This window comes from Acanthochromis polyacanthus, chromosome 18 (genome assembly GCF_021347895.1).
Source record: "Acanthochromis polyacanthus isolate Apoly-LR-REF ecotype Palm Island chromosome 18, KAUST_Apoly_ChrSc, whole genome shotgun sequence".
NCBI classification, from domain to species: domain Eukaryota; kingdom Metazoa; phylum Chordata; class Actinopteri; family Pomacentridae; genus Acanthochromis; species Acanthochromis polyacanthus.
In genome coordinates, this window is record NC_067130.1 from 22,394,340 (window position 1) to 22,419,668 (window position 25,329).

General features: G+C 42.3%; 1 protein-coding gene across 1 annotated transcript in view; it reads left to right on the forward strand.

Annotated features, from left to right (window-relative positions):
- Positions 1–12,360: 12,360 nt before the first annotated feature.
- The window catches only part of LOC110969111 (protein FAM102A-like), a 40,578-nt gene continuing 27,609 nt past the window's right edge, over positions 12,361–25,329 (forward strand). The window contains exons 1-2 of the mRNA XM_051938259.1: positions 12,361–12,549; positions 12,896–13,195. Of these exons, the coding sequence (XP_051794219.1) occupies positions 13,023–13,195 (173 nt within the window). The 5' untranslated portion in view covers positions 12,361–12,549; positions 12,896–13,022. The remainder of the gene's footprint in view (positions 12,550–12,895; positions 13,196–25,329) is intronic.

Genomic DNA, 25,329 nt, shown 5'->3' on the forward strand with positions numbered 1-25,329 from the left:
TTCAGTGTTGTTATTGGGTATGCTCCACTGGTAGGATGTGAGCTGGAGGAGAAGGAGAAATTGTGGTTGGACCTTGATGAAGTGATGCAAAGCATCCCTAGAAGTGAGAGAGTTGTCATTGGTGCAGACTTCAATGGACATGTTGGTGCAGGAAACAGAGATGATGAGGAGGTCATGGGCAGGTTTGGTATCCAGGAAAGGAACGCAGAAGGACAGATGGTGGTTGACTTTGCAAAAAGGATGGAAATGGCTGTAGTGAATACTTTCTTCCAGAAGAGGCAGGAACATAGGGTGACCTATAAGAGTGGAGGTAGGAGCACGCAGGTAGACTACATCTTGTGTAGACGGTGTAATCTGAAGGAGATCAGTGACTGCAAAATAGTGGTAGGTGAGAGTGTAGCCAGACAACATACACACGTGGACAAAATTGTTGGTACCCCTCAGTTAAAGAAGGAAAAACCCACAATTCTCACTGAAATCACTTGAAACTCACAAAAGTAACAATAAATAAAAATTTATTGAAAATTAAATAATCAAAATCAGCCATCACTTTTGAATTGTTGATTAACATAATTATTTAAAAAAACAAACTAATGAAATAGGGCTGGACAAAAATGATGGTACCCATAACTTAATATTTTGTTGCACAACCTTTTGAGGCAATCACTGCAATTAAACGATTTCTGTATTTGTCAATGAGCGTTCTGCAGCTGTCAACAGGTATTTTGGCCCACTCCTCATGAGCAAACAGCTCCAGTTGTCTCAGGTTTGATGGGTGTCTTCTCCAAATGGCATGTTTCAGCTCCTTCCACATATGTTCAATGGGATTCAGATCTGGGCTCATAGAAGGTCGCTTTAGAATAGTCCAACGCTTTTCTCTCAGCCATTCTTGGGTGTTTTTGGCTGTGTGTTTTGGATCGTTGTCCTGTTGGAAGACCTATGACCTGCGACTGAGACCAAGTTTTCTGACACTAGGCAGCACATTTCTCTCCAGAATGCCTTGATAGTCTTCAGATTTCATCGTACCTTGCACACTTTCAAGACACCCTGTGCCAGATGCAGCAAAGCAGCCCCAAAACATTACTGAGCCTCCTCCAGGTTTCACCGTAGGGACAGTGTTCTTTTCTTCGTATGCTTGGTTTTTGAGTCTATGAACATAGAGTTGATGTGCCTTACCAAAAAGCTCCAGTTTGGTCTCATCTGTCCAAAGGACATTCTCCCAGAAGCTTTGTGGCTTGTCAACATGCATTTTTGCAAATTCCAGTCTCGCTTTTTTATGACTTTTTTTCAGCAGTGGTGTCCTCCTTGGTCGTCTCCCATGAAGTCCACTTTGGCTCAAACAACGACGAATGGTGCGATCTGACACTGATGTACCTTGGCCTTGGAGTTCACCTTTAATTTCTTTGGAGGTTGCTCTGGGCTCTTTGGATACAATTCCAACGATCCGTCTCTTCAATTTGTCATCAATTTTCCTCTTGCGGCCACGTCCAGGGAGGTTGGCTACTGTCTCGTGGGTCTTGAACTTCTGAATAATATGAGCCACTGTTGTCACAGGAACTTCAAGCTGTTTAGAGATGGTCTTATAGCCTTTACCTTTAAGATGTTTGTCTATAATTTTTTTCGAATGTCCTGGGACAATTCTCTCCTTCGCTTTCTGTTGTCCATGTTCAGTGTGGTACACACCTTTTCACCAAACAGCAGGGTGACTACTTGTCTCCCTTTAAATAGGCAGACTGACTGATTATGAGTTTGGAAACACCTGTGATGTCAATTAAATGACACACCTGAGTTAATCATGTCACTCTGGTCAAATAGTTTTCAATCTTTTATAGAGGTACCATCATTTTTGTCCAGGCCTGTTTCATTAGTTTGTTTTTTTAAATAATTATGTTAATCAACAATTCAAAAGTAATGGCTGTTTTTGATTATTTAATTTTCAATAAATTTTTATTTATTGTTACTTTTGTGAGTTTCAAGTGATTTCAGTGAGAATTGTGGGTTTTTCCTTCTTTAACTGAGGGGTACCAACAATTTTGACCACGTGTGTAGGATGGTGGTGAGTAGGATGACCCTGGTGGTGAAGAAGATGAAGAGGGCAAAGGCAGAGCAGAGGACCAAATGGTGGAAGCTGAAAAAGGAAGAGTGTTGTATGACTTTCAGGAAAGAGTTGAGACAGGCTTTGGATGGTCAGGAGGTGCTTCCAGATGACTGGACAACTACAGCAAATGTGATCAGGGAGACAGGTCGGAGAGTACTTGGTGTGTCATCTGGAAGGAAAGGAGATAAGGAGACTTGGTGGTGGAATGAGGAGGTGCAGGAGTGGATCCAGAGAAAGAGGTTAGCTAAGAAGAAGTGGGACACTGAGAGGACTGAAGAGAGTAGCCAGGAGTCCAGGGAGGTGCAGCGTAAGGTGAAAGTAGAGGTGGCAAAGGCCAAACAAGGGGCTTATGATGACTTGTATTCTAGGCTGGACAGTCAGGAGGGAGAGACTGATCTGTACAGGTTGGCAACGCAGAGAGACAGAGATGGGAAGGACGTGCAGCAGGTTAGGGTGTTAAAGGATAAGGATGGAAGTGTGCTGACAGGTGCCAATAGTGTGATGGGAAGATGGAAAGAGTACTTTGAAGAGTTGATGAATGAGGAAAATGAGAGAGAGCGAAGAGTAGAAGAGATGACTGTTGTGGACCAGGAAGTAGCAAAGATTAGTAAGGATGAAGTGAGGAGGGCATTGAAGAGGATGAAGAGTGTAAAGGCACTTGGTCCTGATGATATACCTGTGGAGGTATGGAAGTGTCTCGGAGAGGTAGCAGTAGAGTTTGTGACTGGGTTGTTCAACAGGATCTCAAATAGTGAGAAGATGCCCGAGGAATGGAGGAGAAATGTGCTGGTGCCCATCTTTAAGAACAAGGGAGATGTGCAGAGTTGTGGTAACTACAGAGGAATAAAGCTGATGAGCCACACGATGAAGCTATGGGAACGAGCCAGACTCTTCTCCTCTGTTGTTTCCAAATGGTGGAGCAAATTACCAAACTCTGTGCATTCTGCTGAGTCCCTTTCTACTTTTAACCCTTGCCACCCGAAAGACGCTCTGGAGCGTTTTCTTGTTGCGCCGCGGTAATCAAAACAAAGCAGGAAAATGAAGCGTCGGCGAGTCTCCCTTTAAACGTGTGCTGAAAGTACAGATTCTGAACTTTCTACCAGTTTTTGAATCAAGTTGATCGGCCAAGTAAAACCAGAGATATGATCAATAATAAACGCCACATTTTTTTACCGAACTTCACCGGAGCTATTTCCAGCGTCTTTTATGCGCGGCGAAATTTTGAACTTTGGACTCTGCAGAGAGTCCTCTCTGCTGAAAGCATCTGGTGAGAAACACAGACCTTTGGAGTTATGCTTGGTGTAGGAAGGAAAATGTGGACCAGATTTTCACAAACCTGGCGTTCTCTGGAGTAAAAACGCGAACTGGATTTCCCCAAAGGTGACTGAGAAACTTGGAGCTGAGTGACAGAGACGCTCTGACGGGGAGCGGCCGCACAGACACGCCCCCAGTCTCTGTGTTCATAGTAAGAGAGTGGAATGTTCTAGAAATACACAGAGGAGAGATGGCCAAAGTGCAGATTTGGAACTTTCCATCATTTTTTAATTTTTTTAGTCAGGTGATAGTTATAACTTTTTGGGAGAGCAGCATGTCCTTCACTGGCTTTGGCCACAGATCACTCTCTCTGCTAGACACCAAAGATGCACAGAAAATGAAGATTTTGTTTCAGATGTAATATATTACTGCTACTACTACTAATAATAATAATAATAATAAAATAATAATAACAATAATTATAATAAAAATAAAATAATAATAATAAAACAACAATAATAATAACATTCATAATAAACATATTCTAGCAATGGAGAACACCAGGACTCTGGATTCTCCCTGTGGTCCTAAAGACTGTTTCTATTGTTTTTGTCATTGTAGAGATTGTGGTGGACAGAAAAAGCTTTTTGGAATGGTACAAATTCATTTATGTAAAATTTTATTGGGACTCCTCATGATTTTGTAAATAGTTTTGCAAAAACGCCTAAAAAAATTCCTCCATTTTAGTGCAAATAGTGGTATAGAACTGTGTTAACTGCTAAATTTGTACATTATTTTATGACAAACAATTTATATTTACATTATAAGTTCTGAAAAAGATTCGTTACACATGTTTATGGTGTCCACAGCAAAAAAATCTAACTTTTTTCTACTCGGATTTTGTATTTTTTCTGCTATTTTAGGTCAAGTGTGTCCATACATTATATCAAAATGTCTAAATAATTATAGAATCACACAGGTGAGGTTGTGCTGAAAAAAAAGATACCAAGCAAAGCAAGATCAACAGCTTTTAAGGTGAAATATAAAGGTAAAATCAGAATTTGTCAAAAAACGGACCTAAACCCCCCTAGGGCCCTAAGGGTTAAAGACAATTGAAGACTCAATTGTTTCGAGAACACCTAGGCACTTAATCTGACTCCACCTTAGGGGTAGAATAAGTCAGGTGGTCCAAAACCCAGCATTTATTTAGCACTGACAAAGATTTAAAAAAAAGGGGGGGGGGGGGGGGGGGGGTGAGGGGTGGTTGGTTGGCAATTCTTCTGCAACCTTTGACCAATCGCACTTGAAGCACTTTTTGCACTTACTACAGGTTTTTCCTTATGTCTGAATTCTTGCTTGTGTTGTACGTCGCTTTGGACAAAAGCGTCTGCCAAATGAAATTGTAGAATTGTAGAATTGTAGAACGAGTAGTTGAAGCTGGACTAAGGGCAGAGGTGAACATCTGTGAGCATCAGTATGGTTTCATGCCAAGAAAGAGTACAACAGATGCAATATTTGCTTTGAGGATGTTGATAGAGAAGTACAGAGAAGGTCAGAAGGAGCTGCATTGTGTCTTTGTAGATCTGGAGAAAGCTTATGACAGGGTGCCCAGAGAGGAACTGGGGTTTTGTATGAGGAAGTCTGGAGTGGCAGAGAAGTATGTTAGAGTGGTGCAGGACATGTATGAGGACTGTAAGACAGTGGTGAGGTATGCTGTAGGTGTGACAGAGGAGTTCAAGGTGGAGGTGGGACTACATCAGGGATCAGCTCTGAGCCCCTTCTTGTTTGCTATGGTGATGGACAGGATGACAGACGAGGTTAGACAGGAGTCTCCATGGACTATGATGTTTGCAGATGACATTTTGATCTGTAGTGAAAGCAGGGAACAGGTGGAGGAGAAGCTAGAGGCGTGGAGGTTTGCCCTGGAAAGGAGAGGAATGAAGGTTAGCCGCAGCAAGACGGAGTATCTGTGTGTGAATGAGAGGGACCCAAGTGGAAGAGTGAGGTTACAGGGAGAAGAGATCAAGAAGGTGGAGGATTTTAAGTACTTAGAGTCAACAGTCCAGAGCAATGGAGAGTGTGGAAAAGAGATGAAAAAGCGTGTACAGGCAGGCTGGAACGACTGGAAAAAAGTGTCAGGTGTGATGTGTGATAGAAGAGTTTCAGCTAACATGAAAGGAATGTTTTACAAAACTGTGGTGAGACCAGCCATGTTGTTTGGTCTGGAGACAGTGTCCCTGAGGAAAAGACAGGAGGCAGAGCTGGAGGGAGCAGAACTGAAGAGGCTGAAGTTCTCTTTGGGAGTGACCAGGATAGATAGGATCAGGAATGAGTACATCAGAGGGACAGCACATGTTAGAGGCTTTGGAGATAAAGTCAGAGAGGCCAGACTGAGATGGTTCGGACATGTCCAGAGGAGAAAGAGTGAATATATTGGTAGAAGGATGCTGAGTTTCCCACTGCCAAGCAGGAGGCCTAGAGGAAGACCAAAGAGGAGGTTTATGGATGTGGTTAAAGAGGACATGAAGGTAGTTGGTGTGAGAGAAGAGGATGCAGAAGACAGGGTTAGATGGAGGTAATTGATTCGCTGTGGCAACCCCTGAAGGGAAAGCGGAAAGGAAAAGAAAAAGATTCTGTTAATGACATTGTGCTGTAACCTCAGACTGGGATTGGCCATTTTAATTTCTTTGTGATTGGCTGCATATATGCACACACATCCCCATCACAGCTCCCTCACATCATGAATAGGAAGTCCATTCACAGCATAAATGTGCAGGTGGGATACAGGTAGACTGACTACGGTGTCTAAATATTAAAGACTGCATCATAGTTAAACATCTGTCATTCTCTGCACTGTCCAGATCATATGTGATGCTGCATACATCATTTCTAATGTGGAGACCAAGTGGTCTGGGTCTGTTCATGACTCCAGGATTTATGGAGAGTCTAACCTGAGCAACAGACTGCAATGTGGTCAGCAGCCTAAAGATTTTCACGATAGAATTCATTGTCTCCCTCCTTTAATATACTTCAATGTATCCACTGTACATTACAGGAGAGTTTGATGGCCTTCTGCTGGGTGACAGGGGTTACCATGCCAACCCAGACTGATGACCTCATACCCTGACCCTGAACCAGGCCCCCAACAGACCTTCAACCGAGCTCACTGCAGGACCAGAGCCCGGGTGGAGATGACCTGGTAGGTAGATAGGCCTGCTGAAAGCCCGTTTCCAGAGCCTACGTCACCTCAGGGTGACCCCTGAGAGGGCGTGTGATATTACTGTGGCATGTGCTGTTCTTCATAATATTACCACTATTAGAGGATAGCAACACCCTACCCTACAAACTGAAGACCCAGATGATGACCCCGTCCACTTGCCAGCTATCCAGGACAGCAGAGCAGTCAGAGACACCATATGCAATATTCACTTTAGTGTTTAAGTCACCATCACCACCACCACAGCAAATAAAGACATGATACGCATTTCATTTGGTCTTCTTTATTTCCTACAAATAAAAGAGGTAGTTCAGTTAATGTTCCAATAGTTAACATAATTCACCTGTGACCATCACCCACCTCTAACTTGTGCTTCAGTATTTCAATTTCCAGATCTGTGCTCCTAATCTGTTTTTTGGATTTTCTCAGCAAATGCAGTTTGTAAATCCGTTTTACTGATAACTGGGAATACAAAGAGGACATTAAATTATACAGTTGCACATCAATTCAATGGAATGAACCTCTGGTGTTTCCTGAACATCCATCTCACTGTCAATCTGTGCAGTGGAAGTTTAGGAACCATCTTGCTGCTGTCCAGCCATGCTCTGTTAAAAAGGATGAGAATGTGCAATACTTCAGTGGAGGCTAAATGTCACACTCTATATTCCACCCAAAACGTGAATGGGAAGAGAACTATCAGTAACATACCTCTATATGCCTTTCTGGATCTCCCTCTGCAAAGGCAGCAGACACAGTTTAATCCTTTTCATCCAAGATCAGTGATATGTTTCAGTACACTTAAACTACAGTTTGGATAAATCTTTGGAGTATTGCCTACTTACAGTTACATGGTCTGTTGTGGTGTGAAGGAGCCAAAAGACAAAAAAAAGACACTAAAGAGAACTAAATAATCATATATATATATATATATATATATGATTATTTAGTTCTCTTTTGTGTCTTTATATATATATATATATTATATATATATATATATATATATATATATATATATGATTATTTAGTTCTCTTTTGTGTCTTTATACACACACACACACACACACACATATATATATATATATACATATATATATATATATATACATATATATGCATCCATGACCTTTTATAACACCCACTTTACAGGCATCTACTTTCTTTCTGTTGGCTGAGCAGAAGTCTGTGTTAGTTTAAATAGGCTTAATTTTTTAACAGAACATGATATGGATGCAGACTTTTAGGCTATGTGTGGATAAAACAACTGCACAGTCAAACAGCCACTTAATAGTTAGGCTACTTCACGATGTAAAAACATGATCAACATTAAGTACCTCCATGAAATAATGCTGAGGTCTTACCTGTTTGAACAATGTTTTTATATTTTATCTCAAGCTGCTGACACATGCGCTTCTCCCCCGTGGGATTTCACCTAAATCCATCCATCCTCTATACACCGCTTTATCCTCACTAGGGTCGTGGGGGGTGCTGGAGCCCATCCCAGCCAACTCGGGCGAAGGCAGGGGACACCCTGTACAGGTCGCCAGTCCATCGCAGGGCTACATATACAGACAAACAATCACACTCACATTCACACCTACGGGCAATTTAGAATAATCAATTAACCTCAGCATATTTTTGGACTGTGGGAGGAAGCCGGAGTGCCCGGAGAAAACCCACACATGCACAGGGAGAACATGCAAACTCCATGCAGAAAGATCTCAGGCTCCCAGGACTCGAACCAGGGATCTTCTTGCTGCAAGGCGAAAGTGCTAACCACTACTCCACTGTGCAGCCCCATTTCACCTAAATGAAATAACTTAATATTCTACCATTCAGACAGTTTTTCCCTGTAATGTTATTACGATTACAAAGGACTGCATTTAAACTTACGCATTGACCCGGGCAGCAGTGTTCTCCATGTCGTCTCCCTCTCTTTTGCAGCTGCAGTGGTGTTGCACTTCTTTCTAAAAACGTGTTCAAACTCGCCATATGAGCACGTTAAAATTTCCAGTTCAAAAACGCAAACTTTCGCTTCCCCGTTGCCATGGTGACTCTTCGAATTGGGGCTCCATTGATGCTGTCTTTTCAGAGTTGTGGTGCACGCGCTGAACTCCTAGGCTGAATCCCAAACCGCCCCCTACACACTATCCCTACACACTACCCCTCCGTTTGCGCGTTCCCGCGGAGGGTCCTCCATATTAAGGGCCGTCCCAAACCGCGTAGTGCGGAGGGAGAGTGGACTGTTCAGCCCTAAATAGCGAGTCTGCATCGATGCTCACTCTGGACAACTTTTTCAGGAAGTGCAACGTCGAAATGGAGGAGGAAACAACATATTGATGTGAGTTCCACATGCGTCCTTTATTTCTCCCACGCCTTTTTTACACTGACAGAACATCACAAAAAGAGTGATGTAAAAGATAAATCAAAAGAAATAAATCTTCTTCTCTGCTGACGTTTGATTTAATTGTGCACCCCCTGACACCTTAAAATTTGAACACAACTGACAGAATTCATTTATTCATTTGTTGGATTTGAAATGCCAGATAATAGGATTGGAAAAAATGTGAGTGAAAAAAAGTGGGATGCTTTCGTCTTCTGGAAGCAGCAGCGATCCTTGTTAGTTGCAACCTGTGCCACAGCGCTACAGCCATGCACAGTAGGCGTCTTTGTGTTACCATGGCAATGACGTCTTCCGTTTTCCGGTGAGGCGACAGGGCGCCCCATTCCTGACGATCGTATTTATACCCTCCCCCTTCAATAATAGGTGCCCTCCACAGCTGCGAGTGTGACTTCTTTTGGAGTGACACTCGGTAGTGGAGGGGGAGTGTGTAGGGGGCGGTTTGGGATTCAGCCCTAGTGAAACTACTCCGAGTTGATTAAACCAACTCAAATCAGCCGTTGTGAAACCGAAAACTCAGTTTCCTATCTCAGAGTAGATCAACTCAGAGTTGAGGATTAACTCAGAGTTTATTAAATCGTGCGATAGCTCGCGCCTTTTGGCTATCGCTCTGTCGAGCTATCGCGCGATTTCGGAACAAGATTTGCTTTCTAGCATCCCGAGATTTGGATACTGTCACGGATTTTGCGAGCTGGACCTGAGCAGAGAGCCACACTACCAAGGCTGGTGGAAAGAGAGTGATTTTATTGGCTAGGAAGTGAGTAATGGCGGGGGGTGAGAGGACCCAGGGAGCTGGGGAAGAGGCCAGTGGATTGGATACTGGGCCGGGGAGCTCTGGAACCGGGGATCGGCGGTCATAGTTGGACGGGGGAGAACCGGAGTGCGACCGATGGTGGTGGCGGAGAACGATGATCCGTTGGGAGGAGGAGGCCGGTGGAATGGGGGACGTAGGACCGCTGACGATCTGGGGGCCGAGGTGGTCGGAGGGCCAGACAGCGGCTGCAGGCGGGGTTCCGGGAGGGAAGCTGGTGAGGAGGTACGGTCTGTGGAGCGCTGGAGGTGAGACGCAGGCCTGTGGTTTCCGGGTTGGGTCGAGGGAAGCTGGTCGGGGATCCAGGGAGGGGGTCCGAGCAGAATGGGGGATCAAACAGGGGATAACGGTGCCGAATGGTTCGGGAGGACAGACGAGGGATCAGGACAGAGGGAATCCCGGACAGCCGGATCTAGGTGAGGGCAGAGGAGAGAAATTGTTAGCAGCGTCAAAACACAACAGGCTGCGGTAGGCGAGAGAGCGAACTGACAGGTATGTCTTGTTCAACAATCTGGCAGGGTGTGGAAGGCTGAGCCAGTACTTATTGCTGGAGTGTAATAATCGAGATGTCTTCAGCTGTCTGGGACCCTGGGTGTGTTGATTACCTGAGTGGAGTCAGCTGAGAAGCCGAACTCCCACTCAGGTGCCATGCTACAGGGAAGACGGAGGTAGTGGAGCGGATGGGAGACAGAGGGAGAGACAGGAGGACAGAGAAGACAGAGAGGAGCATAATCAGAAAGGGTTTCTTTGGGATGTCAGGTGGGAAACGGAGTGAGAGGCCCTGACAGATACAGACCACAACAAAGAGCGATCGCCAAGTAATGTGGAGGTTTTCGTTCACTTCTCATCTCTAGTATGTTGTGGGACACTTGTCACGGCCGAGTGGGGTATGTCTCTCAGATTGAAGCCTTTAAAATAGAATTAAATTGGATAGTTTGGATTACAACGATTAAAACTGACAACGCACCTAGTAAGGGACTAGGACCCGTTTTAAAAAGGTTCTTAACCCAGAGGTGAGCAGTGCATAACAGAGGATAAAACAATTCTTTCTGTCCAATAAATTTATTCATCTAAAACAAAATAACATTAAGAATAAACGATAAAATACCAATAAAAAGTTAACAGGCTAAAAGTCTTAAAATCAAAGTCACTACGGAATGGGTGACCACTGGACTCGTCATGCGGGGCCTTTTCTTTGACGGGGGTTGAGGGGGAGCTTCTCAGTCCTCAGGGGCCACGGCGCTGCGCCTCGCGATCACGCAGCTCTGGAGCCTGGGAGAAAAGAGAGGATCTGCCAGTGGGGGAAGTAATAACAGGACCACGCGTCTCCCCTCCCGTGTGTGGCGACTCACCGGGTCTGGGCGGCGATATCCAAGCCGCCCAGTATGCCGCAAACACGCGTTGAGCACCGCCGTGCGTTCCAGACCTGCCCCACTTTACGGCTCCCGTGCATCTCTCTCTCGCTCTTCGGTTGTCCTGCTTCTGTGCCGGTGCTGTGCGCCCTTGTTTCAGCCTAATGGTCTTTCATGGTGCTCGTTACAGACCGCCATTCACCGTCGCTTCTGCCCGGTTATCTATCGTGCTGCCCATTGCACGCTGCCGTTCCCCGCTGCTTCTGCTGCCGCTGCACTGCCTGTCTGTCTGTCCGTCTGTCTGTGGCTCGCCATGGCGGCTTGCACCGCCGCGCGCCCTGCGGCTCGCCCTGCGGCTCGCCCTGCGGCTCGCCCTGCGGCTCGCCGTGCTGCCTGTTCCTCTGCTCTGTCTCAGCTTCCTGCCGGCTCTCCTCGGTCTTCGTCTGATGTGTCTTTTGTTTGCTGTCATTGCCCCAGTTCAGCCCTGTTAATTCAAGCTGATTGGCACCAGGTGTGCTCAACCAATGTCCACAGTCTGTTCTAATACACACCGGCAGTAGTGGGTGTGACTTAAACTCATTAGAAACAAACAAAAAAAGGAATATGCAAAGAAAAACAGCACAACAAAACATGCAATTTAGGAACCAACACAAGAATCAAACAAATAATTCACAACAAATATAAGGAAACCACACACCAAATAATCATGCAAATAAGATAATCACAATAAATAAAAGGCCATATTCCCACACACTCGTTGAGACTATCCGAGCCGGTCCAGTGTGGGGAAAAAAGCACGTTAGGGCGGGACTTTGACGCGGGGGGGCAATTTGCCCCATACTTTCGCTAGCTGAGCTGCGAAGCTGCCTGCCTGGCTAAATACTGGAGCGATGTCGAAAATTCATTTCTCCATCACTCACATGTATTAAATGACATATGAAAACAGACCCCAGGTTGAAAAAAAACGAAGTTTCCCTTCAACCTTACTCTATAAAGGAGCAATTATACATGCAGCCCACAATGGTTTACTTTAAATGAATACAATGATATGATGTGAATGCTTAAAAGCCCCAAGAGCCGAAATGCATTTCCAAATAAATATGTAATGCTCCAGAATTCCAGCAATGGAGCGTTTGTGATAAAATCAGAATAACAGAAACACAGTTTCAATATTTAATTCGATTTTTTCCGTCTTCCTCCACTCCTGTGCTTAGACTTTGTGGACGGTCCCTAACTGTCTCCGTGAGACGTTCAAGGAGCCGCTTTCACTCTGACTGACTCACTCTAAAGTCTCGACTGAGGAGGGAAAAGTTCCTGAAGATGCGTAGAAGCTGAGAGCCTGTGAGAAGCCAGACTTCGGTCGTGTCCAGCGGTGTGCAGCTGTTCGGTCCAGCTGGATGGCAGACATGAGGAGCAGCGGTGAGCTTTGTGTGGGAGCGGAGGGCTGTTACCGTGGAGCTCCGGGTCTGTGGGTGTTTGCGTGGCAGCTGTGTGCTCTGGGAGAATCTGTTCATGCTCCAGAGAGGACGAGCAGCTACACGAAAGTTTTAAACTGTTCGAACGTACTTTAAAAAAACAAAAAACTCATTCGGTAGCACCGTTGTAAAGATATATGGGAGGTGTTGTCATTTTTTGGCGATGTGAGGAAGAATAAATAAACGCACCACATGATCTTCACAGCTGTCACTGCTGCAGAAAACTTCACGAGCTGATGTGGTGATGTGGTTGTAAAACTTCTACATGTGTGCCTTTCTTTTAATTTCAGGTCCAAAAAGCACTTCAGAAATGATTAACCTGGAAGCAAAGGAGGATTTTCACCCTTCACTGTGAAGCCAAACACACTAGGCTGCATTTCTTCTTTTCTGTATTCATTCATTGGAGTTTATCCCACCATGAGCACACTCCAGCAGCTGGGGACCATGTCTTTTTTAATGAAAAAGAAGAAGTTCAAGTTTCAAGTGCATTTTACATTGGAGGAGCTGACAGCAGTGCCTTTTGTCAATGGAATGCTTTTCTGCAAGATCCGGCTCATTGATGGTGGGGACTTTGCCATCTTATCATCCAGGTATTTAGAACAACTTCCTCATTGTAACCCACTGAAACCTCTGCTACATATGGAGTGTTGACACTAACTTTGGCTCCACTGATATTAAATGTCATCCCTTTCCATTTCAACATCTAACACACTGCTTCTTTTCCATGGTGGAGTGTATAATTCAGCTGTGTTTGTTGTCAGATTTCCACCTCAGATGAGGGAGACGGTTTGCTGGATGGTGACAGCAGTATGATTGGCACATCTTGCCGTTTAACCTTTAGTACACCATGTGTTACTTCACCCTTGTGTCTCCAGGGAACATAGCCTTTGTGCTGTTTCTCCAGCTCCACCCTGATGTACATTCACTCCGGGATTTAGCCAGCATTAACACACCCTTTGTACAGGGTACTTGGCTGGTTTGCTGAAGGGCGCATGGGCAGAGCTATTTAGGGAATCTGGAGCTGAAATAATTTACTCAGCTACTAGGAGTCTAACTTCTCTCAGAGACGGTTCACTGAAACTACATAAACATCTTTGCCAGAAAGTATTTCCCCATGGAAGCTATTCACAGTAAGGTCTGTGGATTATTGAAGAGTTGGGAAACAGAGGAATGTATTTCTATTAACTAGAATTTTTATTTTGCCTAAGTGTTCTTCATCTGCTGTCTCTTAGCAAATGTTGCCACTCAAACAGACTATAATAGTAATAACAAGGAAAGCACTCAGGGAGCACAGTACCCCACCGAGGTAGCTCAGTCGTTGTAAGATTTCCGCAAAATTAATTTAAAAAAAATTTGTGGTCCACAGCGGTCGACCTGTAGCAGAATCACAATCGTGATCGTCAGCAGGCAGCTGACGTCGTGTTCACTTGTTGTTATAGTTACAGTGATGCCGTGCCGCTATCTTGCAATGACACAGAAATCTTTAACAAAACCGTGGATCCAGACTATAAGCTGCATCACTGCCAAAATCAAAGCACTTGGCTGCATTCCTTGATAATAATTTAATTTCTTTGTTCAGTGGGTATAGGCTATTCAAACAGACAGAAATAGTACTTTATAGCTAATACGCATCAGCATTTGGTTGTTTATTGTAGATCATGTCGTCATTGCATTATTGAACAATGTTATCTCATACTGCAGATTTTCTTCTTATCACGTTGTTCTATTTTGAACATATGCTGTTTCTCTCTGCTTCCAGTCTTTATGCTACGTGAGCCGCATCAGAGCACGGCTTCACCTCTGCTCTCTGTACAGCAATGATATGTCTAAAAGTACATTTCATATTATAGTGAAATGAATGGAAAACGCCCTGGGACTGCCTGAGTACTTACAGAAAACTGTGTCATTTGTGGTATGCTAGTGCAAACATGAAAAACACTGGTACGGTCCTTTCAGTAGAAATCTTTATAAACAGCTAAATGATTGAATAGACTCTTCACCTCTGTCACCTTTAGCCTTTAACCTGCACCTCCACAGGAGTAGTCAGGAGGCTCCCACATGAGGATCAGCAGTTCAGACAGATAACGGAGTGAGGCCGATCAAAACCCTGAAAAGTATTCCCTGAAATCTGAAAGTCAAGTGCACCGAAACTAACAGTGTTCTGAGTCAGCAAATTTACCTCCATGCAAATAAGTCAGCCACAGTGAGTGCAGGTGTTATTGGCTGACTGTTACCTAACCTCCCTATGAAGTGCTTCAGTTATTGCCTGTAAGTACAGTTATTCATCATTAATTTTATAGCTTTAATAATGCCACAGTAATGTTAGAAGATAGGTAAGAGTACAGGAAGCATCAGGAAATAAAGGAAAGAGGTAGCAGCACAAAGAGAAATTGAAAAGTTAAAGATACATATTTGTTTAAAGAGAAAAGTTTGGTCTCAAAGTCACTTAAATGACAAAGATAATAATAAAATAAACAAGATTTTCCTGGAAACCTTGTGGCCTGCCGCAGTTCTCAGCTCTTTTAAAAACAGGGACAGACTCAAATTATATTTGGGACATTTAGCTCTGTTTTGCACTGGACTGCACAACCCTGCAGCTTTTCTCATGTTTCATTTCTCTGTGCTATTTTTATATTATACTTAATTCTACACCTTTCATATTGACTCATGTGTCTTTTATAGCATGTCGTAATGTCTTTATGTCTTATGTAAAGCAGCATAGTGCTGCCTTGCTGTTCAAAGTTTACAAATAATCTTGCCTTGCCCGTAGGAAGTGTGCAGACACAGCACAAGCCAAACAATCCAAGAGAAATTTGCTCACAAACAGACCGTCCTTTCTTTAGCGTGCTTTGGCTCAAAGTTAAATGTTATCTGTTTGCACAGAGGCTGATAGAGTCATGATATGTCCATCTTCTGCCAACAGCAAAGTCAGATTTAACAGTGAGGGCAGGAACACATTCCTGTCCCATACATAATGCAATAGAACGCAGGCGTCGCCCACAACATCAGGCGTTGTTGCACAATGAACAAACAACTGACGAGAGACCTCCAGCTCCACAGCACAAGAAATGACTGATATTATCTGCAGGATCCTTCACGGTGTAGAGCACCTTCAGCTGTTTGACAGGAGCCTACACAAGGTTTTTAATATAACACTAAATTTTTCATAGATTCAGTATTTCTACAAGCATTTAAGGCATAAAGTCTCAAAAGAAAACACACTTGCTACCAAGCTATGTATAGCAAAAGGATTAGAATTAGACTGAAGTGTAGAGAGGTTTTTGGATTGTGTTTGCTTTTGTATAGGCGTTGGCAGTGCCTTTCTCTCTACCAGTTTACAATTAAGTTTTGTACTAGCAGGGGGTGGCTTTGACCACCTTGAGCCCCCATCAACTCTACTACTGCTATTGGCCATACCAGTGTCCATGTTTGACAGAAGTCACACACTGAGCAACCATCCTTTGGCCTACCGACTCGACGGCGTACCAGAATCCTGCGTGATGAACAAAAGATTTAAATTTTTGATTCACCAGTCTTCAGTAGTCAATTGGTGTTTCATGGCCCAGGCAAGCCTCTCTTTCCTATTCTGATGTCCAAACAATGACTTCCTTGCTGCAACTCCAAGTCTTCTCTTCACAGTTGAAACTGAAACTTCTTACTACAACCACCAGCTGTGCTTGAAGCTGTTGTCATGTGAACTGCCTATCACGCAAGCTGTTGACTCTCAGAAACTTGTCTTCTCATTCTGTTGTGTCTTTGGGTCTTCCAGACCTCTTCCTGTCAGAGTTTCCCCCTGTTTCTGAGTGTCTTTTGATGGTGAAGAAAATTGTACTCACTGACACCTTGACTTTCTTCACAATTTGTCTTTAGGAAAGACCTACATTTTTAAGTGTGATGATGATGATGATGATGATGGTGTGTTCCAGCACTACTTTTATACTTTTATCTTTGTATCATTTCAAGTTATTTATTGGATCTGAACTACTCGACTCTCAATTAAAAAATCAGAAAAATTGGGGCATTCTAAAACTTTTGACTTTTGTTAGTGTATATTATATGAACATTAAGAGGCAATCAGTTGTTTTAGTCAAAAGGTTGGATTTGACAAGTGACTCATCAAGACAAGGACCAAATTGTTTTGTCCAGACATCTGGGTTGGAGCACCTTCAAAACCACAGGCCTTCAGTCATGATGAGTACCTACTAACAGTGGACTGAAGAGGAGCATACAACAAACCTTTGAGAGAGTGCTAAGGGATGTCCTGGAATGAGTTTCATCCACTGTGCTCCACCCTACAACCTGAGGATTTACATGATCTGCCACTAGAATCTTGGTACCTGATACCAGAGCCTGGATCTCTGATCACTACCATCCACTCCCATAATATGCGTGTTCCACTTCTGCAATAGAGTTCCACTGATTTTGTGTCTTCTTCTGTCCTGCAGGGAAAACACTTCAGAACTGAACACATTTGTTACATTTCTCAAGCCTTGTTTAATATCTGCCGGAAGATTTGATTTATCTTTAAAGGAGAGCTTATTTCATTTCATTTCATTTATTTATTTATCAGGACAGTGTACAATGACATTAAGCTCAAGAGCAAAGATGTTTGTACCAGACTGGCTGTGGAGAACAGAATAGGTGTCATTTGTTGCAACGTTGGCAAGACTGTCGCAAATTAAATTCTTCCATGCTTATTAGTCCATGTTGTTATGAGCATGTTCTCTTTTCCCCTAATCTCTATAATAGAATTACAGAACGCAAAGTTTATTTTGAGGCACACTTAATCGGCAATAAGCGTGGTTGAAATCTACTAGAATTTCCTTTTAATACTGTGTCTATGAACATGATGAGCTGGAAGGCGGATGAGGTGCAGCCTTGTTAGAGTATAATTTGTTCCTTGTGCTTCAATTAATGTCAAGAATGTGAATACATTGCTGTCAGTATCCAAGGAGTAACTGACTCACAGCAGCAGCATAGAGACACTTGAATCTTACATACTGTTTAACACATGCATGCATTGAACCGTTGCAACTGTAACCCAAACCAGAGGATTTGGTTTAGGTGTAAGAAGTAAAGAATAAGAAGTTTTCAAAAGTTGTTGCATTTACAAAGAGGTTTGGTCAGATAAAGGTGTCCGTTTTCCACAGCAGGAACTTTTCCAAGAAATCTTTTAGGAACTTTACCAATATTTCTAAAGGAGGAATATGGATCTAAATATGGTTCAAGGACCAATGTTCCTGTCATTTCAGAAGACCCAAGTGTTGGGCACATTTCTTTAACCTTTTAGTCCCTGAGCCGTTTTTGAGGCACCTCCACAGCCCCCACCGGCGGGGGCTGTAGGGACTAAGGGGTTAAATGGGCCAGGAAATATTGAAATATTGAATCAGAATCTGTAGCACTGTTTGTCACAGATTGGTAAAAGATGAGCCTCAGACTGCTGTGACATGTCACATACTAAAAAGAGTTCAATACCAGGCATAGAGATGGAATTTTCCTGTAATGTGTATTGACCAGTGTGACCCAGTGGTTTTAAGTTTCCATTTCACACTTGTTAGTTGTTAACTGGACAAATATTGAATCCAAACCCAGTCATGGTGTAAAAAAAAAAAAAAATCATGTTTGTATATAATTCAATTTCAATTCAATTCAATTCAATTTTATTTATATAGCGTCAATTACAGTCAACTCGTCTCAAGACGCTTTACAGAACCCAAATGCCTGACCCCCAGAGCAAGCCCAAAGGCGACAGTGGCAAGGAAAAACACCCTTTTAACAGGGAAGAAACCTCGAGCAGAACCCGGCTCTATATAGGGGGACCCATCTGCCTGCTGGCCGGGCGGGTTGAGAAGGACAGAAGAGGGCAAGGGGGACGGATGGGAGAAGAGGGAGGGGTGGGAAAGCAAGGAAAACACAACACACATTTGGATACATGCATGACAGGATATGTGACACTGACAAAGTATAAGCTAACATTGAAAACTGACTCATAATTTACTCTTATGATGTACGGCTCTGACATTAAACATACTCCATATATAGCTAGCAGTAAAATTCAAACAGTATGTAAGTTAGCATAACAGTATAGTGAAGGCAATGCAGAGTTGACTGGTGGAAAAAGGGAGTTGGAAGCAGAGGGCTGGAGGAAGGTCAGCAGCAGCATCCCACAGTGGACATGGTGGAGACTGGACCAGCTGGTGGAACATCAACCGCAGATCTGAAGCATCCAGCTCTGGGACCAGGGACACTCGGAGAAATAGCACAGGGGGAAACAGAGTGAATGTACTGCAATAACGGTATACATATTAAATGTAAAGGTAGATAGAGAAGGGCTCAGTGCGTCAAGAAAAGTCCCCCAGCAGCCTATAGGCCTATAGCAGCATGACTAGAGGCAGAACGAAGGGACGTCCAAGAGGGAGTCAGCTGTGCAAATGAAGACACAAGCCGAACCCCTGTGGGTCACCCAGTCAGCCCCGACTATAAGATTTGTCAAAAAGAACGGTTTTAAGCCTGGTCTTAAAAATAGAGAGGGTGTCTCGCCTCCCGAACCAAACTGGGAGCAGGTTCCACAGGAGAGGCGCCTGATAACTGAAGGCTCTGCTCCCATTCTACTTTTAGAAATTCTAGGAACAACAAGTAAGCCTGCCAGCTTGAGAGCGAAGAGTTCTACTAGATAATAGGTACTATCAGATCTTTAAGGTATGATGGAGATTGGTTTTAAGAGCTTTATATGTCAGAAGAAGGATTTTAAATTCTATTCTGGATTTTAACAGGAAGCCAGTGAAGAGAAGCAAGTACAGGGGAAATATGATCTCTTTTGCTAACTCCGTCAGTACTCTCGCAGCAGCGTTTTTGGATCAACTGTAGATGTTTGAGAGAGCTATTTGGACAACCCGATAATAAGGAATTGCAATAGTCAAGCCTGGAAGTAACAAAAGCATGAACTAATTTTTCTGCATCACTCTGAGACAGAATGTTCCTGATTTTTACAATATTACGCAGGTGAAAAAGGAAGTCCTACAGACTTGCTTTATGTGGAGTTAAAGGACATGGTCCTGGTCAAAAATAACTCCAAAGATTCCTCACAGAGTACTGGAGGCCAATGTGATGCCATCCAGAGTAAACTTTTGCTTTGAAAGCGAGTTTCTAAGAATGTTTGGGGCCAAATACATGACGTCAGTTTTGTCTGAATTTAGCAGTTAGGAAGTTAAAAGTCATCCAGGTTTTAATGTCCTTAAGACAATCTTGCAGTCTAGCTAACTGATCAGTTTTCATCTGGCTTCATAGATAAATACAATTGTGTGTCATCTGCATAACAATATAAGACCAGTAGATCTCTTTCTTGATTGGAGGATATCATTAGCTTAATTGGCTAGTTAATTTCTGCTTCTACTGATTAAAGCAGAATGAACAAAGCAGTTTCCAGGCTGTCCTAGCTAACATCCATCCCAAGTTGATTAGCAAATAACAAAGAGGCAACATGATGGCCAGTAATGTTTTCTTATGTCAAAAGCTGTTGCTTTCCATCATATTCTAATTTACCTAATTTACTGCTGCCCCTCAAATGCTTGTTAAAGCATAAATAGCAATGTGCAATAGTTGTTCGCATTCTGATGAAGTTCATGAGTTCTGATGGAAGACTCCAAGCGTGACTCCAGCAAACACATCCCACCAGTTTCTTCTGATCAAACTTCTCAAAGCACATTTTTAGACAGGAATAGTTAGTTTTCCTTCATTATCTGTGAACAAGCTTATCTGTTTTTATGGAACATGGAATCTACATTGCTGCTTTTATCAATTATTAACATACATAAAAAATATGTTTGTACTCTATTGTGTATATTTGAACTCTTGTGTCAGATACATTTACTAAAGTGTAACTGTACATCAGTGCAATTTTCATGTACTTGAAACTTTACCTCAGTATTTCTTTTTTTTTTTTTTTGCTACTCTATGCTTGTTCTTTAAATGTACCAGGGAGATAGAAACAGAATCCTGGAACTGTAGTTGTGAACAAATTCATTTATGCAAAGACTGATTAGGTACTAAACTCTGGAAAAGAGTTTGTAATGAAGACAGGATTTTATTAAGTTATCGTGATACCGTTTTCTCCATTGTCATAGCGATTGTGAGGTTAACGGTTAGAAAAACAGTCTTCATGGTGCAAAGTTGCAAAGTATCTGCTTGGATCCAAAAGACATTGCGGCAAATGACCCAATGTAAAAATCTTTAAAATCCATAGAAAATCTGTAAGATCGGGAAAAGACAGCAAAATGTTTTTGATAACATTTCGTTCAAAAAACAACAAAGCCTCTACTGCACAGAATGTCGACTTTTCAATGTGTTCAGAGTGGTGTGTCTTTGTTATTTTAATAGATGTGAGTCCAAAAACCCAATCTTCCACCGCTGCACAGACTTTTATTTCCTCTATTCATTTATAGCATGTAACATGTTTATATATGTGTTGCACACTACAGTTTCCTACATCCTACAAAAGCTAACTTGACTAGTTGGTATGTATTTGGATGCTCTTTTAATGTTCTTAAGCAATGTTTAACTGTACAGTTTTGTGCTGAAGACCATGCAAGGATGTCCACTCTCAATCCCAAGTTTAACCTTTAACCTGCCAGCTACAGCTACCTGTTTTATAGCAACCTGTACACATCATAAAGAACACACCCAAACACACAATTTGCACAGGCTTGTTTACACTAGTTGTCATTTTGTCTCAATGCATGTGTGTGTTCCATCTAGCTCCCTCATCAGGGCAAAATGATAATTTGGATCAGCATAATGATGCAGCTGTGTTTAGATTTTGTGTTAATTAAAACTCAAGATAATGAACATAGAAAACTTTATGCTTGCTTTGCAGTAGCTTTGTCATTGTAACAGTGCCTTGTGAAAGTTTCAGCCCCTTGACTTTTCAACCTTCGCCACATTTCAGGCTCAAACATAAAGATAAAAATTTTAATTTTTTGTCAAGATCAACAACAAGTGGGACACAATCGTGAGTGGAACGAAATTTATTGAATATTTTATACTTTTTTAACAAATAAAACCTGAAAAATGGGGGCGTGCAATATTATTCGGCCTCTTGCATTAATACTTTGTAGCGCCACTTTTGCTGCAATTACAGCTGCAAGTCGCTTGGGGTATGTCTCTATCAGTTTTGCACATCGAGAGACTGAAATTCTTGCCATTCTTCCTTGCAAAACAGCTCGAGCTCAGTGAGGTTGGATGGAGAGCGTTTGTGAACAGCAGTCTTGCAGCTCTGCCACAGATTCTCCATTGGATTCAGGTCTGGACTTGACTTGGCCATTCTAACACTGGATAACGTTATTTGTGAACCATTCCATTGTAGATTTTGGCTTTAATGTTTTGGATCATTGTCCTGTTGGAAGATAAATCTCCGTCCACTCTCAGATCTTTGCAGACGTCCAACAGGTTTTTTCCAGAATGCTCCTGTATTGCTCATTCATCTTCCATCAATTTTAACCATTCTTCCATGTCCCTGCTGAAGAAAAGCAGGCCCAAACCATGAGGCTTGCCACCACCATGTTTGACAGTGGGGATGGGTGTTCAGGGTGATGAGCTGTGTTGCTTTTACGCCAAACATATGGTTTTGCATGGTGGCCAAAAGTTCCATTTTGGTTTTCATCTGGACCAGAGCACCTTCTTCCACATGTTTGGTGTGTCTCCCAGGTGGCTTGTGCAAACTTTAAACAAGACTTTTAATCGATATCTTTGAGAATGGCTTTCTTCTTTGCCACTCTTCCATAAAGGCCAGATTTGTGCAGTGTACGAGCCTGATTGTTGTCCTAATGGACAGACTCTCCCCACCTCAGCTGTAGATCTCTGCAGTTCCTCCAGAGTGATCATGGGCCTCTTGGCTGCATCTCTGATCAGTCTTCTCCTTGTTTCGAGGTGAAAGTGTTAGAGGGACGGCCGGGTCTTGGTAGATTTGCAGTGGTCTGAACTCCTTCCATTTCAATATGATTGCTTGCACAGTGCTCCTTGAGATGTTTAAAGCTTGGGAAATCTTTTTGTATCCAAATCCGGCTTTAAAACTTCTCCACAACAGTATCTCGGACCTGCCTGGTGGTGTTCCTTGGTCCTTCATGATGCTCTCTGCACTTTAAACAGAACCCTGAGACTATCACAGAGCAGGTGCATTTATACGGAGACTTGGATTACACACAGGTGGATTCTATTTATCATCATCAGTCATTTAGGACACATTGGAATCATCAGAGATCCTCACTGAACTTCTGGAGTGAGTTTGCTGCACTGAAAGTAAAGGGCCGAATAATATTGCACACCGCCACTTTTCAGTTTTTTATTTGTTAAAAAAGTATAAATATCCAATAAATTTCATTCCCACTTCACAATTGTGTCCCCAATTGTTGTTGATTCTTGACAAAAAATTAAAAATTATATCTTTGTGTTTGAAGCATGAAATGTGGCGAAAGGTTGAAAAGTTCAAGGGGCCGAATACTTTCACAAGGTACTGTAAGTATGATAACATTTAATCAAGTGCTGCTGTGGCAAAGTCACAATTATCAAAGCTCATCTTTGAATCACTAAACTTTTACATGCTGGATAAGACAGTTTGACTGTGTTTAGTGAGTGAGTGTGCATACATTTTGCAACTTAGCCTCAGATTCTTCCCAAGAAAACAATGACAGTAACTGATGGAAGGAAAGAGTTTGTCAAGCGGGTGTTTTAACCTAAACATATTTGTAGCAGCACTCAAGTGTTCATGGAAAACACTTTGATGTAACTCAACACAAGTGGGCTGTTCCCTGCAGTATGTAAGCAAGACAGTGCAGATGCTGTGCAGTGCTAAGGCATGGAGACATCCACCTATTTTATGAGCATTAAAAATATGTGAATGGAAAAAATGGAAATAAAAAAATCTGCAAAAGGTTTGTTGCTTGACTGAGATAGAAACGTAGTGTATAAACTACAACAAAGTACAGCAGTGCAATGCAATGTTGAAGGAGTTTGAGAATAAATATTTACATGTGACTGTAAACCTCCTCACATTAAAACCTGAACTAAACAGACTTGTCATTTTCCATCTACTGAAGTTAACATGCATGTCCTGGTCTCTAAGTGAGACTGTAGCTCATGTCAACGATCCCTAAGAGGCCAACCAGCCATGTAAAGCACAGCTCGTTAGAGGAGAAAGCGCATGCTTGTATCTACCTGCTGTACAATGGTGTGTTTGTGAAGGCAGGCAGGTTGGGCTGTAAGAAAAGAAGCGGCAGAACCTGTTTGACCATTTTTGCCTCCGTCAGGAAGTCAGCAACCCCAGGCTTGTTGTTTTAAAGAGCTGTAACTTCAGGTCACCCTCCAGATAAGTGAAGTGGGAAAAATTCCTCTGATAAAGTTAATGCGGGAAAAGAATGCCTGCCAATACTGATCAAATACTTTTTCCTGATTGCTTTAAAACAAATAGCAAAGCACGCTTATGTAACACAAGATGATTATATTGCACTTTATCTCAGCAAATCAAAATCTTACTCAAAATTATTCAGAAGGCCAGTAAGACTTCAAGATAGGAAGAGGGATAAGTCAGAAAGAAGTGGCATGCACCAGCATGCTGCAAATCTGCCTAAAATGTCTTTTTGATGCTTACAAAGTACTTAACACTCCATAGATCTACAGACGTGGACAAAATTGTTAGTACTCTTCCGTTAAAGAAAGAAAGACCCACAATAGTCACTGAAATAACTTGAAAGTGACAAGTAATAATAAAAAGATTTACTGAAATTTAGCCAATGAATATCAGACATTGCTTTTGAATTGTGGCTCAACAGAATCATTTAAAATACAAACTAATGAAATTAGCATGGACAAAAATGATGGTACCATAGAAAGATTGAAGATTGACTATTGACCATAGGGGCATGTTAAACTAAGGTGTGTCCTGTAATTAGCATCACAGGTGTCTTCAAACTTGTAATCAGTCAGCCTGCCTATTTAAGGGTGAAAAGTGGTCAGTGGGCTGTTTGGTATCATGGTGTGTACCACACTGAACATGGACCACGGAAAGCTAAGGAGAGATAGACAGGGCAGATCCTATAAAGAATTTATGAAGGGGTGTGTCAAAAGTTTCTTGGCGGGTTCTTATGTAATTTTTCCCGTAGAATCCAGTGAGCCTTGGGGCAAAACTGTATATTGCATATTTAATGAGCTAATTAGCATAGCTTGCATAATTAAATAGATACATTATTTTTTGCCAATTAATCTAATTTCTCAGGGCATGGGATTCATATTATGGCCACTTTTGGTCAATACTAGTCACTTGTGACCTTAGTGCACTTGTATTACATATTATATCTTTAAACAGACTAATTTGCATATTCATACCAACCGATTGGTTGACATGTATCAATACGCACTTAGTTCATCCTCTGCAAATATATTCATTGAATATCTTTGTAGCTATGTGACAGCATCAGATGGTTAACTAAGTTGTATAGACAACAAAAATGCATGCAGTTGTACATTTGTTTGCATATAATTGCACAAACATGAACATCATTATACATAAATGAGTACTTCCATTTTTCACAAGGGATTCAGTGGAACAAAGCTGAATAAGATGGCCTGCAGTCATGATAATTGAAAATGCAAGCAACTAACCATACTTAAACGTATGGTAGAAACTTCAATTATCAAGAAAATATGGAAAATAAGCTTTTCATTATTGTTTGAA